Source organism: Microcebus murinus, chromosome 25 (assembly GCF_040939455.1).
Source record: "Microcebus murinus isolate Inina chromosome 25, M.murinus_Inina_mat1.0, whole genome shotgun sequence".
Taxonomy (NCBI): Eukaryota; Metazoa; Chordata; class Mammalia; order Primates; family Cheirogaleidae; genus Microcebus; species Microcebus murinus.
The window spans coordinates 11,754,916-11,775,000 of NC_134128.1; the positions used below are offsets into that span (position 1 = coordinate 11,754,916).

The 20,085-nt window shown below is 37.1% G+C and overlaps 1 protein-coding gene across 1 annotated transcript in view; it reads right to left on the reverse strand.

Annotated features, from left to right (window-relative positions):
* The window catches only part of MRC1 (mannose receptor C-type 1), an 85,260-nt gene that overhangs the window by 51,604 nt on the left and 13,571 nt on the right, over positions 1–20,085 (reverse strand). The window contains exons 3-6 of the mRNA XM_020284087.2: positions 17,466–17,639; positions 14,255–14,419; positions 6,724–6,837; positions 2,840–2,986 (exon numbers count right to left, since the gene is read on the reverse strand). Of these exons, the coding sequence (XP_020139676.2) occupies positions 2,840–2,986; positions 6,724–6,837; positions 14,255–14,419; positions 17,466–17,639 (600 nt within the window). The remainder of the gene's footprint in view (positions 1–2,839; positions 2,987–6,723; positions 6,838–14,254; positions 14,420–17,465; positions 17,640–20,085) is intronic.

Here is a 20,085-nt window from a genome sequence, read left to right on the forward strand (position 1 = left end):
CCAATGCAATTGAGATTTTGTGCTCTTCCAGTGGTTACAAAAAAGAGAGAAAGAGAAAGAAAAGAAAGAAAGAGAGAGAGAGGGAGGGAAGGGAAGGGAAGGGAAGGGAAGGGAAGGGAAGGGAAGGGAAGGGAAGGGAAGGGAAGGGAAGGGAAGGGAAGGGAAGGGAGAAAAGAAAAGAATAAATAAGAAAAGAAACAAGAAAAGGAAAGGAAAGGAAAAGAAAAGAAAAGAGAAAAGAGAAAGAAAGAGAAAGAGTGAGGGGGGAAGGAGGGAAGGAAGGAAGGAAAGAAAAGAAAGAAAAAGAAAGAAAAATGTTAGTATAGCTCTAGAGCCCCCTAGTGGGTTTTTTAAAATTTTGCTACCTAGGAAAGTGAAAATAATGTCAGCCAACACTGAGTGCTTCAAAAACTGAACAGATGACCTTTAAAAATATTTTAAAACATAAAAACAACCAACTGAAGCAAAATCAAGGGGAGTTCCCTGGGGTAGCCACAAAACATTAGTTGTTCCTCTAGAGTACCAAGAGAAATATTAATATAATGCAAGCCACAAATGTGAGCCACATACATAATTTTAAATTTGCTAGTAGCCATCATAAATAAAAGTAAAAAGAAACAGGTAAACTTCACTTTAAATAATATATTTTATTTTACACAGTATATCCCAAATATTATTATTTCAACATTGAAGGAATAAAAAATGAGATATTTTACATTTTTTTCATGCTCAGTCTTGGGAATCCAGTGTGTATTTTCTACTTGCAGCATATCTCAGTTTGAGCTAGCCACATGTCACATGCCCACGTGTGGTTAGTGGCTGCTGAACCAGATAATAATGGCTCTAGAGATCTGGGAATTGCAGATGAACAGGGCAGTGTTACAGGGACTAAGAGGGTATGAGGTTAAATTCTCCTCCAAGGGGGTCGCCAATCATGCATGCTGCAAAATTTGATCTCTGACACACTTTTCCAAGCTCTGCTTTATTTCAGTCTATAGATAATATAGAACAATTAATCCAGGAAGTCTAAAGATGTTCAGAAACCAATGTCAAGTGGAGGTTAGCAAGTGAAGCTAGGGAGATATAGTAGAGGATTTACTGCGTGCGTGAGAGTATGAGCAAGATTTCACAGGAAGAAGAGGTATTAATACTTCCATTTGAGGAAGTATTAATTAATAATTAATTAATTATTAATTATATATAATAATTATATATTTATAATTATATAATAATTAATAATGATTAATTGATAATTAATTAATAAATAATTAATTAATACTTCCAGATGAGGAACCTAAAACTGGCAGGTTAAGCTGATAATAAGGCCAAGTTACATAGTTCTGCCTCCTATACTAGAGAACCTATAAAATAACCATTCTCTCCCCTTCCCCAAAGAAAAGAATTCTATGTCTTAGAAAGAGAATTACATGAGCTCTTCCAAAAAGAAAGAATTATACTATTTCTCCTACAGGAGGCATGGAGGAGGTGAAATACAAAAATAATTCGGCTTTCCCTGAGGGTGTCCCCAGTCAGTATGGAGAGCCTATAAAGAATAATCAAAGCCAATAACCAGGACCCTTTTCTATATCCATTAGAGATCTTGGCCAAATCTCTATCAATTAAAATTGCAAATACACCCAGTCCCTAATCCAGCAAGCCCACTTCTAGGAATTATCACATGCATGAAATAACATGTGTATAAAGTTATTCACTTCATGGTTGTTTGTAATAATAAAAGATCGGAAACAAACTAAAAACCCATTAACAGAGGACTACCCAATATATATATTCTCTCCCTGCAATGGCTATTGAGAAGCCAAAAAATGAACACAGAACTTTATGGAATGGTGTACAAAATTGTTATTAAGTGGAAAACTTGGGGTAAAGAATATATGCATGGTATACTGCAATTTGCACAAAACAGACAAAAAATAATTATAAACATTTTGTTCATATATTCATAGAATTAGTAAGAATGCACACCCAGACACAATTCTTCTCCAGACAGGAGAACTGGGTGTGAGAGGGAAGAGATGCTAAGAAAACATGATGATTTTATCATTTTTGTACCATTTGAACTTTTAGCCATGTCAAGCACATTTTTAAATAAACGACACTGTTTGCAAAGTCAATGAGAAAAGAAGTCAAGAATGTCACACTGTCAGGTTTTCTCCGCAGAAAATAAATAAAACCATTTAACACATTTATTGTCCCTCCAAAAACAGCTGATAGTAAAAAAAATGTAGTTTGTTTTTTGTCAATTTGAAGAAAGAATTAATTTTTGCCTTGGTAATTTAATTCTTCTATAAAATTATAATGGAGAGCACAGTTCATTTTGTTCCCTGGAGTCTAGCCTATCTGTAAAATTCAGTTACTACTTTATTATTTTATTCCATTCCATGAAGACCAGTATAAGATGCCACATTGAATTGCATGAAAGCCCAAAGGGATCTGTGAGAACATGACAAAAATAAGCCTTTCAGATATTTATTATCCTAGCTTGGATTCCGGTTATATGTACAAGTTTTATATATCCTATGAATATCTTTTTCCTCAGCTATCACATGTGAATGATAATTCCTACCTTGTAGGGCTGTCGTGAAGATAAAATTCTTATCTATGTCAAAGGCTTATGCCCTAACACTGCAGCACACACAGGAAATGTTAGAAACCAGTAGTAGTAACCAACAAAAAAATATTACAGGAATATCCTTAGGTTTACCCCATGAATTATCAACAAACCCTCTGGAGTCATTTCATACAGATACAACTAAGCTGAGACATTATTTATCGTTAAACTCTAATATCTGATACACTTCAGACCAAAGAGATCACTTACCTGAGGGAATAACAAAAGAATTCAAAGTAGTGTTGCCCTTCTTACAAATATAGCCTAGTTTCTGAACACATTCCAGATTCTCCCATTTTGCATTTTTTCCAGGATTTAGTGACACACAGCTTTTTCCAGGTTCAGCTGATGGACTTCCTTTGAGGAAAAGGAAAAGTTAAAGTGGGCCTCTTATAGGTATTCCAAGCAGATACTGTTCCCAGCCTCATGTGCTCATCCTTGAGATTTAATAGACTCCCATTCTGTCTTTTGCTGCACATTCGCAAATAAGTATCTACTGACTGCACAGTGAAAGACACGATGTCTATTTGTTTTCTTATTGTTGGATCATTGCAATGCCTAAACTGTTGATTATACAAGTATACCTCTTTGAAATGTCTTTTCCCCCCAATTACCAACGAATAAAGCTAGACCTTAAAACTTAAACAATCATCACCCTGTATCAGTATGTATCATGGAGAGGTACATAGCAAAAAGAACACATGATGCTCCAAACCAGCTATCTTAAACATGGTCAATATCCACCCCAAAACGCTAAGTCAAGCTTACCATGAGGACCAGGCTAGGGAATTGGAGGACATGGAGAAAGCTTCCCCAGGTAGAGAAAGGAGACAGAAAAGAAAGTCAATAGAGGAGAGAGAGTCCAGTGGAAGGAAGAAGTGGAAGGGAAAGATGACATGTTCCCAGAACTGAGACTCTTTCTCAATATCTTCAACTCAGCCCATTAAAGAATACTATTAGCAGCTAAGCCTTCATCCATTTCTTACTGGAAGCTGATTTACAGAACCAGATAGAGTGGACATTGATATTGCAATGGACACATGCACCGATATCCATATTTCTCATGCTTTTCACTACTCTTATATATGATGTTAAAATCAGTGCTCTAAAACTACCTTCATCTCACACCTACAGACAGAGTGAATGGGCACATTCTGTTAATAACTCTATCTTGTAACGTGGATATACATATAACCTGGGCCTGAATTTCACTCTCCCTTTCTGCAAAATGGGAATCATATTACCTGCTCCACAAAGTTTACATCAGAAAGTTTTAAAAGTTATCTAAATGCCACACACACACACACAAAAAAAATTGTTAGTAATAAGTATAAAGAGGTTTTAAAATTTATAGCTATTGTGACTAAAATAACAGGATAACTGAACTAACAGGTAAGGTAGCAATACTAGAAATAAACTTTCAAGAAATGATAATATATTTCATAGCTACCGGTGATCGATTAAGGTATTAATTCATAAACCATGTTATACATTTATTTATCAATACAACACTCCTACCAACTTTAAGACATAAATTCATGGTCTTTAATGCTTGCCATGGTTATTATATATTTGAATACATGCTTTCTACATCATCTATGTAAAATACTCTCACTTCAAAAGTGAATGGATGCATTACTTGTTAATTACTCAGTTGGATGCTTGACTGAACAATTGATTCAGGAACAATTTCTAATATTCCACAAGATTTCTAATTTTAGTTTGAAGAAGCTCTCATACTATTTCAGAAGGTGATTTGATCTGATACTGACTTCTCAGGAATTTGTTTTAATAAAAAGGAGAACTTCATTTCCTTTCCCAATCATATTCCACTTGCATTCCTCACCTTCACCAAAGGTAACCCCCAAATTTTCTCACTGATATTATAAAATATTGGTGGTTAAATATTATAATCATCACTCTCAAATTGAATGATAAATAAAATGACCTACTTAATGTTGCATAATAATTTAGCAACAAAGAGAGGAAAAGGCTAGTCCCTAATAAATGATTATTACTGTCTAATGATCTAATTGACCGCAACTGGTATTTTCCAGTTGAATTTGACTGAATGGGTAGGCAGACAAATTAAATGTTCATCCATTAAAAAAAGGCATCTTATATTCTCTTGCAATAATATTTATTTCACATATTCCAGAAGAAAATAGAGCTGATTATTGTTGTAAGATTTGAGTGACAGTCCTGTAACCCTCATGTATTGAAGGAATGCATTAGAAGTGAAATTTCATAGTAAATTTTAATTCATGTAAGCCAAAATAATTCCCTCTTATGTTGTCTGTTTGTTTGTTTGTTTAAGAAAGGGTCTTGCTCTGTCACATAGGTAGGAATGCAGTGGCGTGATCATAGTTCACTACAGCCTCAAATCCCTGAGCTCAAACAATCATGCTGCCTCAGCCTGCAAAGTAGCTAGGACTATAGACACATGCCACCACCTGGCTAAATTTTTTTATTTTTTCTAGAGACAGGGTCTTGCTATATTTCCCAGGCTAGTCTTGAACTCCTGGCCTCAAGCAATCCTCCTGCCCTGGACTCCCAAAGTCCTTCTCAGGGTTTAGCATCTATTTGGAATATTATTTTATCAAAAATTTTCTTTTTTAATATAATAAGCCAATATAGGAAATGGAGAGTTTAGTTTTCTAAGCCAAATGCAAAAACCATTCAGTGGCTTTAAAAAATAAGTCTGAATGTATGAAAAGAACACCAAATCAATACTGCCCATAGTTGAACTGATAAATGAACATGTGACCAATGTGATAAGCCTCTCTTTTCCTATACTCATAGCAGGCATCACTAATCCTTAATTGAACTCTTTCCTTAAAAACCAAGATTGGTTCTGGGGTGGGAGATGGGGAGTGGCATGGGATCATACCCAATAGAGGACTTCAAGTAGCTACCAACACCAGACTGTATTGGAGAATAACATGAAAATGTTTTGTCATTAGTCTTTTTGTTTTCTCTGAATATTGCTTTATATGGACACTTATATTTAATAATAGTTCTCCTTTTATATCCTGTTATGTTATCCTATATGTTATGACAATGCAGAAATAATTAGTTCATAGCATTTTCTGTCCTCCAAAAAAAATAAGAAAGCCATTGAACATTTTTTATCATCCTCTAACTCTATTTTTCTACAAACTAAAAATTGTTCATAAAAGCACTAATGAATTTTTATGTTAGTATGGGGTATTATAATCTGTAACTGAGATGGTATTTTGAATCAACTCCATTCGATTAAAAACAGGAAAAAAATGGTGTTAATGTCATTGTCACAGTGACAGAAACAGTGCAAATATCTCATGACTCAAAATATAGTCTTGAGAAATTCTCCAACCCCAAATAATTTCAGTTCACTTAAATTCATAGTGTATGTATATATGTATTAAACCTTTAAATTTTATATTAGCATCATATATTATATGTCATAAATATATATTTTATTTATAAGCACTTTCAAACGAAACATTATAAAATGCAAACAATCATGGCAAAAGAGTCAAATGTTAGTCATACAAAAACTTGCAAGCACCTTACTAAACTTTACAAATAGGTGTTAGATGATCCTTTGAAGGATAATGACAAGGTTGATGCTACATCAAGTATATAGTAGCAATCCTATTAGCATATTTAGTAAATCATGTTTAAGAGTAGCTACAAAATTTGCTTTTGGGTATAATTCCCAACAAATCAGGGATATTCTGAGAATTTATACTTTAAACAGAGATCTGTATTGATGTGTATAATGATTATGGCAGATAAAGTCCTTATCCCAGGAAGCTGGTGTGACCCTACGGTTTTATTTCATTTTTTAAAATTTTATTTCTTCTCTTTCTTTTCTTTTCTTTTTTTGTTTTTGTTTTTATTTTACCCAACATGAACTTTGACTAAACCGTATGGTTTTAGTATATTTCAATCAGGCTTGTAGATTTCAAAGCAAGGTGAGAAATCAACTCCTTTTGATGACCTCTCTCAATCCTTCTCTTTGAGATCTACATGGGAGATAATAAAGGTCTTCCTGGTATCCAGAGAGACTAAATTTGGATTAATTTGACCCCCGAGGGGTTCAACCTTACCTGGTAGCCAGTTCAAATACCGGAATGGACTGCCGCCACTCCACTGCCAGCCACTGTTGAAACTCAGGCTGTTAAGACCAATCCACAGTCCTGAAGTCAAAGAACTGGTTAATCCTGTACAAGAAAAACAAAAGCAAAACTGGCATTCAACATATAATCGAGGGAAGTAACAGTAATCATGCCTACTTCTCCTGTGCTTCTCCTAACAATCTAAGGTGAGTAACAAGTAAAGAAACTGAGGCACAGAAAGCAGAGATCAGCTACCAAGGGTCTTGTTAGATTCTGACTCAGATCTAAATAAGCTTCAAACCACCATCCATCATTTTGGCTATTACATACTTTCTCCAGGGTAGTGGGAATACACTTCTTGTTTGGACAAGACTGTCATTGAATAATGACATTTTTACTTCATTTTAGAAATAAAAAGATTTCTTTTGTATTTATACAAAAGTCAAAATTTGCTATGATGGAAAAATAAACATTTCAACCTATCACTCTCATAGCTTCTATTTCAGAATTTATTCCATAAATTTTATTTTATGATAATTTTTAAGTTGGTTTGTCTTACATTCTAATTAATTACATTCTAAATGCTCAGTGTTTATGGTAACATGAACAATGCTTTACTTAAGAAGTTAATAAATCATAGTTACGATGTTTCAAACTCTGTACTAGGCCTGATGTGGAAATTAAAAAAGAAAAAAAAAGAAAACATAGAAAACATGGACCTCAGCTCTCCAATGGGAAACACTCTAGCCTGTTATTAACTGTATCTTTTTAGAAACTATAGGTAAAAATTTTCTGTTCTCTCTAAATTATTTTTGATTAAAGACAATTAATTGAAAAGATAACTGTCCTTTGGCTTTAATAAAATAACCTGTTGGTAAACATCAATGGATCAGTTTATGTTTACTATTATCCACAGGATGTATTTCTGCAGTCAAATATTTTCAATGGTAACAGTTACCATTTACCAATCACTTACTGTATTCAGAGTATCATCTTTGCTCATTTAATCCTCACAAACTATGAGATGAGTAATATTATCACCATTTTATGGATGGGAAAACTGAGAGCTTAAGTGACATGGTAGAGCTGAAATTTGAACCCAGGTTCATATGACACCAAAGCCCAGTCTCTCTAGGTCCGATGTAACCAATGGAACTATCTCAAAGTCACTAAAATTTTTCCCAATTTCTATTAGTTTATATACACACTCATTCATGTCACATATTCAAATGAACAGGGAATTTATCAATGCCCAAAATCCCATCTTACATTTATTGTACCACAGTTCTATTAAGAGTGCAGCTGGCTTTCTTAAATATCATATGACCTGCATGTTGCCCTAGTTTGTTGAGCATTTAGCATAGAGTCACTTGCAAAGTGAGAACCACTTGAGGATTATTGGCTAGATTGATATTGATTAGGCAGGTTGATGTTTAATAAACTGAACTAAACTCAATAATGGATGTGTTTGCTGAAAAGTAAACCCTATTGTGTGATTTCTTTAAATGAAGTAATAAAATAAAAATAAGATGAAATTAAATATTAAGATGAAATTAAATTAAATAAGATGAAATTAAAATTAAAAATTGATGAAAATTAATTCAAATTCACTTATTTTTATTTTATTTTTGATGTTCTAGAAAAGAAAGTTTAAAAGCTAGCACAGATATTTCACTTAGATATTTTACATGCCTTGGGAGGTATCTGATCTAATTTCTTCATTTTACAGATGAGGTGACAGTAACTAAGGACAGAGAGGTCAAGTAACTTGTTTCAAGGGAAGAAGAGTATTAGTGGATCAGGATTTGAACTCAGGGTTCAATCTGGTTTTTCCAGTGCATTCAAGCCCTGTTTACATTTAGTTTGCCTGTGAGTTATAATTATTATAATAACTTTTCTAGACAATTTTAAATGTTAGAGCACCTTTAAGCAAAGAACAATGAACTAGGCAGATATTTCTGATATATGTCTTTGCTGTCAAACAATACCTGTTGCCAGAACTTATTCCTGTCATCAGTGAAGACTCAGCATTTGGTTTCTGAAAGTTAGAATTTTATCCCAAAATATAGAAATATTTATTATAAAGCCATTTCAGGGAAATGACATTATCAAAAGAAGAAATCTTTGGTCTTAAATCTCCAGGGTGAGCTTCAAGCATAATTGCATTCATTAAAAAAAAAAAAATGAAGTGCTAAACATAATATTATTACTTATGTCACTTTAAGAAAAGTTAAAGAAACCAACTAAAAAGTGTTGCCCCAATTCATTCACACATACAGGTAACTTACAAGCTGTTAAGAGAAGACATCTGTCTATCAGACTGTACCTTAGCAATATTCTGGGATCCATATCATATTGACATTTCCCTTTAGGTCAATAATTACTATCGAACATTGGATGATTTTTTTCACAAATTCTTTAGTTGTACTAACCTGAATAATAATTATCTCTATACATGCAAAGAGGTATTCCAGAGAAAATGCTCTTGAAAGGTAGCATTTCAAAAATGTTAAATGTAGCTCTTTCCCAAAATCAATTACTCTGGGATTTTTAAAAACACATCAGTTAAGAAAATAAATGTATTTGAGTTTTCAAAACTGTAAGTAATTCACTGATTAAAGAAGCATTAAAGTAGATTTTGTCTGAGATTGCTTAATTAAAATTAAGCAATAGTGAGAAATAGTGGCAAAGGGAGAAATAATAATAATTCTTTAAAGGAATTATCTCTCCTTTGACATTTCTTGCCAGCTCTAGGTACTTTGAAGCTTATCTTAAAAATTTTAATTAATTAATAATTTTATTTATTTATTATTTTTAGAGACAGGATCTTACTCTGTCACCCAGATTGGAGTGCAGTGGCACAATCACAGCTCACTGCAGCCTCGAACTCCTGGGCTCAAGCCATCCTCCTGTCTCAGCCTCCAGAGTAGCTGGGACTACAGGTGTGCAGCACCACACTTAGCTAATTTTTCTTATTTTTGTAGAGATAGTGGTTTCGTTATGTTGCCCAGGCTGGTCTTGAACTCCAGGGCTCAAGTGATCCTCCTGCCTCAACCTCCCAAAGTGCTGGAATTACAGGCATGAGCCACCATACCTGGCCAATTAATACTTTTAAAAAAAAAAAAGCCTAACATATAATATATGCCCAATAAATGTAAGTTATTGCTTTATTACCATTGTTAATATTATTATTGTTAATAGCTCCTTTTTGAATTAGGGTTAGCAAAAATGTGATTTAGAAACAAAATTCAAACCTTGTGTTAAATATATCACTGAAAGCAGATGAACATTGCCCACCATTGTTTACTCTAGTGTGCTTTTGTAATTTTATAAAGAAGCAGATGCAAATGTTTTTAGTATCACTATGAAAAGCATCAATTCTGCATGCAAATTTTTTTTTTAATTTTTAACTTCCTGCCTGTATTGTCTGAAATGGCTGCACATCTCCTTTTAACTTACTTATGATACAAGATGTATGCATGCCCGCTGCTACACTGGTATTTTTGCTTTCTTTTCTATACTGAGGTCCAGTTTGTTTTCCAGGCAGTACCAAAGGAAACTGGTAAAAAATAATCAGGGAAACAAGCCAAATCTCACTTCCTATATCTTATTTCAGTTCTGTAAATCCTAATCCTGCACATATGTGGTCATAAATGTGATTTAGGAATTGAAGATTAAAGAGAGCGTCCCAACATTTTTCGGGCTAGAAGACAAAAGGGAAGATGATAAAATGGCTGTGGGGCATGAGCATTTGGCCCTGCAGAGAATACGAAATCAGATCGCCAGTTTGGAATACGTGAACTGGAGGGAGGAAACGGGGGTGTCTACATTAAGGGTTCCCACTAGGGCTTTGGGGACTTCCAGATCCTTGCACATTTTGAGAGTGAGAACACGTGCAAGGAGAAATGGAAGACAGGGCTGAACTCCGGCTCAGCTATTTTCTCAGCATGAGTCATTGAGCAAGTTTCCTGACCTCACCCTCCAACTCTGCTATCTCCTCTGTAACGTGGGGATTATGAGGTCCGTGTGAGCTTCAGAAATAAAGCTTGGTGTCTGGCAACACCCCAGCTGTTCAGCAAATGACAGCAAACTGAATCTCAGAGTCATCAAAAGAGCTTCTCCAGTTTTGAAAAATGATACTGACTCCTCAAAATCCTCACGTAGAAGAAATCTTATTGTAAAAGTGTAATTATCTGTGGGTTGTTTTTTTTTTATTTTTTCATTTTAATGGCGTATTTTCCAACCCGGAATGGATCAAATCACCCACTCACACCATTGTTTTCTAGATTCTTCCCCAACATACCTCAATAAATACCAACTGTTGTGAATATCTTTCCTCAAAACTAGGGGGAGGGGAGGGATAGCTTTCTTCTGTTTTATTTTTTAAATTCTCTGTCAGAGTTTTTTTCCCTAATGCATGATATTTTGGGCTTAAGAAAAAAAGGCAGGAAGTACTACACATCTCATTAGAGAAGTCATTCTTATCCAGATTTCAATTAACATTTGCTGACTAAAATTCCGGAGGCTTGGATAAGATTCAAGTTAGTATGTGAGGTGAACTCAGCCTCTGAATCTCCTGGGGCTTGTTTGCTCAGATGAGGGACACAGTAATCTCTCTTGCAGATTAGAGAAGCATTTCCTGCAGCCCAAGCCTGATAGCAGAGTCCCCGGGGGGACCAGGAAATGAGTCTGTCGCATGGGCAAAGTCACTGTCCACTCACGTCGCCCCTCGCTTCCATGTAAAGTGAGTAAAGAGAGTAAAAAGTAACCCCTGCTCTGTCCCTTGGCTTCCAGAAAGCCAGAACACAAGGAAAATTCGAGAACAGTCGAGATAACACAACCCACAGTTCAACGTTGAACACAACCCAGGGTCAACGAAAGACACAAAACACGCGCCAACTGAAAGCATTTCAACTCTTGCTACATGTTTCTCTCTGCCACCCAAGGGTACACAGATAAGCCCGGGACTGTCTTGAGTCATCTTTTCTGTTTTTTAACCCTTTGCACTCAGATGTCGAGTGTGACTTGACACGGTTAGCAAAAATCATAGAGATTAAAATTACTCTTTGAATGCATCAATAATTTGAAATATTAAAAAATCCAAATAAATAAGTTTGTGTGAAAAGAAACTCCACTTTTTTATTCTACTGCCATGCTTTGTAAAATCTGGGGTATCTAAAAAATTAAATCCCAAGGAGAATAAAGGGATCAAGAAGAAAGCAAGCGAGGGCAAAGGCTTAATCGCCTCTATGAATTTATTTTCCTCTCTTTTCGTGCTTTCTTCTCTCTCTCCTTATTTTTATACATGGTTGTAAGGATGAGTACCTCTGAGACTTTGTCCCAATATCATAAGGGCCACAAAGACCAATGCAAAAAAAAGGATAATGGCGCAGACCAAGGCAGACTTTATCTCTAAGTGTACGAATGCACTCAGTGAGATCGTAGTGCTTTTCTACTCTGGGTCGCCTTAATAATAATTTGCAGATGAATGTGTCCCAGATGATGTCTCATCTGAAAACAGTTGAAAACACGAAGTGCTAAGAAATGAGGCGAGAGTGGGGGACACGCTCTAGCCCTTGTCATGGTTTACGCATATTGTCCCCTTTAACAGAAGTCACTAATGCCTCAGGCACCCCTGCTCAAAGCTCCCAGCTTCCCAGAGCAGGGACTCAAGCAGTCTGGCTCCAGAATCTACTCTCTTCACCCCTCCTCTCTGCTTCCTGCAGAGAGCAAATACTAACACGGTGTTTTACCAGATAAGCTCCCTCCACCACCTGTCTTGGAATCACGTGGGTGGTTAATGAAATGCAGATTCCTGGGCCCCAAGTCACAAGGCTACTGATCTAGAATCTCCCGGGTCTGGGCCTGGGCGTCTTCCCTTTAGCAAAGTTCCCAGGTGATGTGAATAAGCACCTTCCCATTTAAGAACCACCGCCCTTACTGTCTTCTGTCTTCATGCCATGAACTAACTATGCAGTTGTCTGAGCATTAGGCTGAATGTCTAAGTAATTATTTTTATTTCCCTGCGTCGTCACTTGTCAGTCAACAAACATTCACTGAGACTCTTTTCCTTGGAAGGTTCTGTGTGGATCTCCTTGGGGGAAAGAAGGAACATACATATTCATGAGACAGTCCTCATGTCCAGTCATTTGTCCCACTAACCCAGTTGTCACACAGCCTCCGCTTTGCTTCCTGAGTGGCACTTACTATAACTTGTACCTATTCATTTGCTGGTTTTCTCGTTTGTGTCTGTTTTCCCCATTGGACTTTAAGCTGTGGACAAGCCAGGGTCAGCTTTGATGTCCCCAAGACCTAATATAAAGCCTGGCATAGGGGTCCAAGATATCTAGTGGAATGAATGCACGAATGAATGAATGAATGAATGAATGAATGAATGAATGAATAAAAGAGTCTTGTAGGGGAAAGGAGCATATATGCAAGTGACTATTATAAAAATGGTACTACGTAAGAGAAATGCAGATGGAAATGGAGAAGATCGCGTATCCACTACATAAAATTCGGTCACTTTCAAGCAAAAGAAATGACACAGGAAAAGACGTGGAGGTGAGAATGTATGAGACACAGATGAGGAACACGAGACTTTTCTTAGTCAAGGCTACAAAAGGCACGAACGGGAACGGTAGTAAGTGGACAGACGACAGCCCCTTAATGTCAGGCAAATGTGTTTTGTTCACTATTTGATGGGAAATAAAAAGCCACCAAGGGTGTTTTGAACACGGTAGTCACAGGAACAGAGATGAATTCATCCAGCTCAGTGTCCGGGTAAACTGGAGGGAGGGGACTTAGGGGGCAGGGAATTGGGGCTGCTGTCACTCCCACACTGATTTCCTAACCTCTCTGTTTCCCCAGTGTATATTTTAGAAGCTGAAACAGATACTCTCTTCTCAAGCAAACATTAGCTCTTTTAATCTTCACAATCTTATAAGAACAGATGTTTAAACACACACACACACACACATATATATACTGTAGAAAAAGTGTCAATAAAACCTGCAAACCAGTAGAGCCTGGGAGTTAGACAAGAGGCAGAAAGAACTCAGAGTTTCAGAGCAGCAGTTGATTTGCCATGCTGGGGGTAGCAGCATTTCATTTTATCATTTATCATTTTATCATTTCATTATGCTCATGAAAGATTTTTGGCTTCAGATTGGACCTGGAGAGTGAACACTTGGCCAGCCTTGTGTCCAAGAAAAACATCAATAATTGATTGTGGCATCTTTTACTCTGAGCCCAGACTGGTCCTCAGAATCCTTCTTAGCACTGGCTCTAGGGACTGTCACAATTAATAGAACAAAGCCGGCTCCTGAACTGAGAACTATTTGTCATCCCCGGTGTCATTTTCAAGAGTGGGGATTTGTCATATCATCTGCATCATCTGCTTAGGGACCCACTCTGTCATCATGTCCACAATCCCTTGTGCTGTCAACGTTTAAGTTAAATTATAGAGAACCAAAGCGATCGTGATTTTACTTACAATCCTGTCTTCTTTTCATGGCATTACCTGTCAGGTATGTTTGTTCATGTATCTCTGTGATGCTCAAGAGTTCGGCATTCTGCTGTTGGCAGCTCTTTCTCGCCTGTTGCCAAGTTAAAGCGGATTTGGAGTTTATCTGGTAGGCAATGCTAGTCAATGGGTCCTTATTCCACAAGCTCTCACTGCCCTCAACTGTGAAAGAAGTCAAATAAAATTTGTTGCATTATGCACAGAAAACATTTTCGGCGAACAATAACTCTATACTTCATTGTGCTCCGTATCTGATGAGGAAGGGACCGCAGACATTTTTGTCACCCACATACCGCACACTGTGATATGAAACCTGTGGCCCCATGACACATCAAAGAGGAAGTAAACATATCAAAATCTGATCCAGGCAACTGCATGGAAATTTCTAAGATGTTTTCACTGGAAAATCATTATTTGTTTGTATAAAAAATAAATTGGAATTAGTAATGCTAAATTTAAATTAGAGTGATCTGAAATCTTACGAGTTTAATGTCTATGCAAGTGGGATCATTCAAATAAGACTGATTTGGGGTTTATTTGAAGACAGAGATGTTTTCAAATAATTAGCATTAAAAATTTGGAGGTTTTGCTTCCAATATGGCAGAAAATGTGAGATGTTAAAAAAGGGGATTATTTTCATGTCTGGGAATGGGGGAAGTAATATAAATGCCCAGAAATGGAAATGCAATTGAGTCTTCACTTAAAGAAAGTATATTTTCCATTTGTCAATCAAGGATTCAGACATACTTCTCAATGACTATATAGGTTTGCTGACTGTACCTCTCCCCAAAGAGTTCAAATTCCCACAGTAAACTGGCATGTTGGAAGCCAAAGTTGCAAGCTAGAGAAAATTGAGAGAATGGGGTCTTTTCCTTTTCCTATTCTCAGGATACTTGAAAATAAATCTCTAGATAGAAGGAAAACATTACAATAAACAATGCAACGGACAACATTATGTTAAGTGTCACTAGGTCAATAACTCATACTTCATCTTCCTGTATCGAAGTTTAGGGCATGTTTAAGGCTAATATAAAATAAAATGCTCTTTCAAAAGGAACACAAAAGGAAATAGATTCGGAAATTACAAAGCCCTTTAAGGCAGGCATGAAATGAATAAAATGCAGTTGAAAATTGTAATATATATTGAAATCAAACAATCTTTTTTTATTTTTTTACAATTATTTCCCTTATACATTTAACAGGAAAAAATATATAATTTGGTGGCAAAGACATACATTAGAAGTAACAAGGCTAAAAATTCATTCCACTGAGGATCCTTAGGATACCTCTCCAACATGTATTCAAGGATTTATCATTTGTTGCCTACATTTCATTCATTAAATCATACATTGATCCAGCAACTCCTGAATCAATACCACTTAAGTGGAAGATGCCATGGTTGGACCCATTGAATATACACCCCTAAAAAACTCCATGAAACAGATTTAGGAAATATTCCTACTAAGTAAAGGAGAATAATCCTTCTTAATCAATAAAAAAAAAAAAGTATTGCTTTAACTTGGGGGAAAACAAGCTCATTTTTTTCAGAAAAAGACTTCTAATATAAAAAATTGACCTCTATAAACCTTTAATGGGAATCAAATCTCTAAAGGTTAATATAAGAGAGGAAAATACATCTACCTCAGTCAAGAATGGGAGAACAGTGTCACTATGAACAGGAAACCTGTGAGGTTTTTGTGGGTATTCCTCCAAAACAGAGAGAATACACTCAGAAGACAATTACAATAATATATGGGACCGAGACACCAAGTTTACTTTCAGGGAGATGAATGGAGATTACATATCAGAAGAGATAAATAAGCACAATTCTTAGAATTCTGGCTTTAATTTGACAAACTAAGGTATTTTTCCAAGTTGTACTATTATTGCACAACAAGTGCTTGGGATAATGTGATCATGGGTGGATTTGTGGTCCCGAAAATTGAGTCGGGGTAAGTGATGCTATTGCAATTCAGGTGGCTTTTCGATGACCCCAGACCACATCAGATGTCCTGCCCCTGCCCTGGCCCCTCTGCAGGGCAGCAGGAGAGAGAGTTGTGGGCGGTGCCAGGAAACAGGAGCTGCTCGCTCCAGTCTGCGGTAGCAGGCCACAGGTCAATAGGGAAGAAGGTAAAGAAGGAAGAAGCTGGCATCACAAACAGGCAGTAGGGTGAAGGTTTGGAAAGTGAAGCAAAGGAGAAAGGACACTTTCTTTTCCTCTTTGCTCAGCCCCAGCTCTGCCACCCAACACTGACGTCGTCCACCCCACCTAAAACCTGCTGCGGCGTGGAAGCACACCAAGAATCCGTTTGTCCTGGAGTCTTCCCACTAATAGAATGTGATGCCACTGCTTTTGCATGATTGCAATAGGACTTGAATTTGCACTTTTCAAAAACCTTCAAGCATATAAATGACCCACGTCCACTGATTCCTGGCTGTGTTCAATTCAATGACACTTCTTAAATTAAACATAAGAAGAATGCCATTGCCATCATTTTCACCATGCGGAGACCTTTGAGTTACATTGACACAAACTTTGGGAGCCTGTCTCCATCTCTCTCTCCACCAAACCATATGCTGGTGGCTGCATTTAAAATCTGGTTTTGATCTGCGGCTTCATAAAAGTAAAGCATTAGGGAGGAAGGAATGACATGCCTACTTCCAGTGTTAAGTGTATATTGCATCGTGTACAGTGTAAGTCGCCCTCAAGTCTTAGAAAATAACTGAAAATTGGTAGAAATAAACAGGTCATTTGTCCAAGTCTTAAATCTATGTAGGAGCAAAGAGATAAAATAAGAGAAAAAAATTTTTTTAATAAAAATATAATACAAATAAAAAGAGGTCATTTGATGCAGGGAAGGTTGGGACAGTCTAGTCTTCTGAGAATGAGCTCAGGAAATGTTGAGATAGTAGGACTACAGTCTAGTCTTGTTAGCAAGATCTCAATACACATAAAAAAACAAACAAACAAAAAAAACCTGGGGTGAGAGTCCAAAGATCTGTGTTCTAGTGTTCAGATGATATGGATCATTTTCTCCATTATAAAATGGAGACAATGACATCTATAAAGAGTCATGGTAGGATATAATGAAATCATAAATGTGAAATAACTCTAGGAAAAAAAATGTTCTAGATAAATGCAATTTCTTATCACCACGTTGCCATACGAAACGTGCCAAACTCTTCTTGATGATAAACAGTTACTTACATTTCAGGGGACAAAATCCAAACAGCTTATCTGTGTCGTAGTCTGTCGTGGTTCCACACCAGAGCCATCCGTCTGAGCGCCCAGCACTCGTGCAATCTGCATACCACTTGTTTTCAAACTTGAATGGGATTGCACAGGTGGCTCCATTGGCGTTGCCCAGTAGCGTGTACATGGCTAGAGAAACACAGTGATTTGCACTTGGAATGTCAGTGACATTTCTGAACGCTGACTCTCCAATAAGAAGGGTACTGAAGGAATTGGTCTCACTCTTCTGATCATAGATGGAGACCCACATGGAGGATTCCTTTCTTGGTTTTTCCCCTTTCTCCCTCTACCCCAGTCTTTTGCTTGGAACACATAGCATATGTACTTAGGAATAACCCTGGTACCATTTTGTTTCCATGGTCTTTTGGAACGATCTTTTCTATAGACAACAGCTTTAAGGTCTGCATTCCCTCCAAAACAAAGAGACCATTCTTTCTCTAGGTTGGAATCATAGAAGTATGGAATCTTTAGATGGAAAATTACCTTAAAGCTGTGTAGCCCAAATCCATAGTCAATACCTAAATCCCCTCCAACCTCTTCCTGTCGAGCCAGCCTCCAATCAAGTCCCTCAACAAGGATTATAAGGAAGAGTAGGAATGTGGGCACAGTTCTCTAACCCACATCGTGAGAAGAAACCACTTAAGACCATTAGATACCATCTACAATGGATATCTGTCTTTTTAAAAACGGATGCAAACAGATTAAGCGGGAAGCTCTGGATTCAACTGGAAAGGTAAATTGAAAGTCAGAATTATTGTTGATTGTAGTTTAACTTAAGCCAAAAGGGTTCATTAGAAAAGCTCAGATCTCCATTATGAACCAATCAACTCATGCAGCTGAATTCTCCAGTGTGTTTAAAGTCTCTATCTTTGTAGGGATCCCCCCCGCCCCGCCCACTTTGGGAGATAACAACCCTTTATATTGAAGTATTTAACCCATTGCTGCCAATTGATATTCAGAATTTAATTTTAGGTAGCAATTCTTTTCCTAATTACATTTGGTAGAGTCTATGACTTGGAAAAGGTCTTAACAGACATTCAGTCATTTAGACAATATCAAGTTTGTGATGCGTGTGGCATAAATGAAGAACATAATAAATGTCGGTTCCTTCCTTCTTTTCCTTCTCTTTTACTTGGTTTTCCTTAAATGCCAAGTTTATTTTTAATTAGCTCTAAATTACTTTTTTGTCCATGAGCTGGTGGTTAATCACTTTAAAATGCTATCCTAGCCTTAGTTCCACTAAGTTACAGGGCTGATCTTGCAAATCATACATCATATAAGGAACATGCTGGATTCAGAAATAATTGTGCCTGTCTCAGTCACTGGGATGCCTGTTCCTTAGTATGAAGGAAACCAGCGAAGACCACCTCGGGGCTAAGTGTCCTGTTAAAGTTGGCCAAGAAATTTTCAGTGCTGGATTTATGGATGCCAATCAAAAATAGCTTTATCAGGACCAACTCAATTTATTTGATAATTACTGAGTCATTTTGTATCCCGGGCACTGAGGAAGCCAAAAGAATCCCAGCTACCTCACTGATGGATCATATAACTGCAGGCAATGTATTCTTCCTCTTGTGATCCAAACTTCCACACAACTACCAAATCCATCCATGTCTACAATTCCAGTTTTATTATTCCAAAGTAATCCCCATCTTCAACCATTTCCACGCTCCCACCCCAACAAGATTTCTTCAGACAGAGAGAGAAAGAGACTGTAGGACACACCCTCTGTCCATTGTCTTTGGTTCCAATGTATGTCCAGTTAAAGGATTTCCTGGTCACTCTAAGGGTTAGGGGTCCTCAAACTTTTTAAACAGGGGGCCAGTTCACTGTCCCTCAGGCCATTGGAGAGTGCGGTGCACACTCCACACATGCGCACTGTGGGCCTGGGATGAGTCACCTGCTGCTAAGCAGGACAGGCAGCGGCAGCAAAAACACCCGGAGGGCCAGATAAATGTCTTTGGTGGGCCGCATGTGGCCTGTGGGCCATAGTTTGAGGACCCCCTCTAGCAGGAGTATCTTTAGTACTGGGAGATCTTTGGATAGTATGCAAAATATAGTTAGCGGACCATCTGCATCTTGCCCAGGTCTTCATAAAAATAATCGAATAGTTTCATGGGCTCTTTCCTGATAGGCTTATTTAGAATCCAGGAAGCAGAGGAAGCTTGAAGATTTGCATTTTTAACAAGCTCTACAAATTGAATCTTAACCATATTGGAGCTTAAGAACCACTATCCTAAACCCGATGGATATTTACCTGAAAGCCAATTGGAGAACAGGAAGGGTGGGCAAGGGAAAGATGCAGTATTATATTTTAAAATAAAATAAGTCTTCCTCAAGTTCAGTTCCTCGGTTAGCATAATTGTCCCATGCATGGAATTCGACTCAGCGAAGTTTAATTCACCCTTGTCCTGCCCTATAATTTTCTATTGAGTTTCTCCTGGAAGGTTGTGTTAGCTTAGGTTGCCCCTCACATAATCTCTACACCTACATTATGTTCAAGAAATTCCTCAGAAGAACTTCTATCTGCACCCTTCTCTCACCCTACTTCAATTCCTACTCTCCCCTCTTTCTT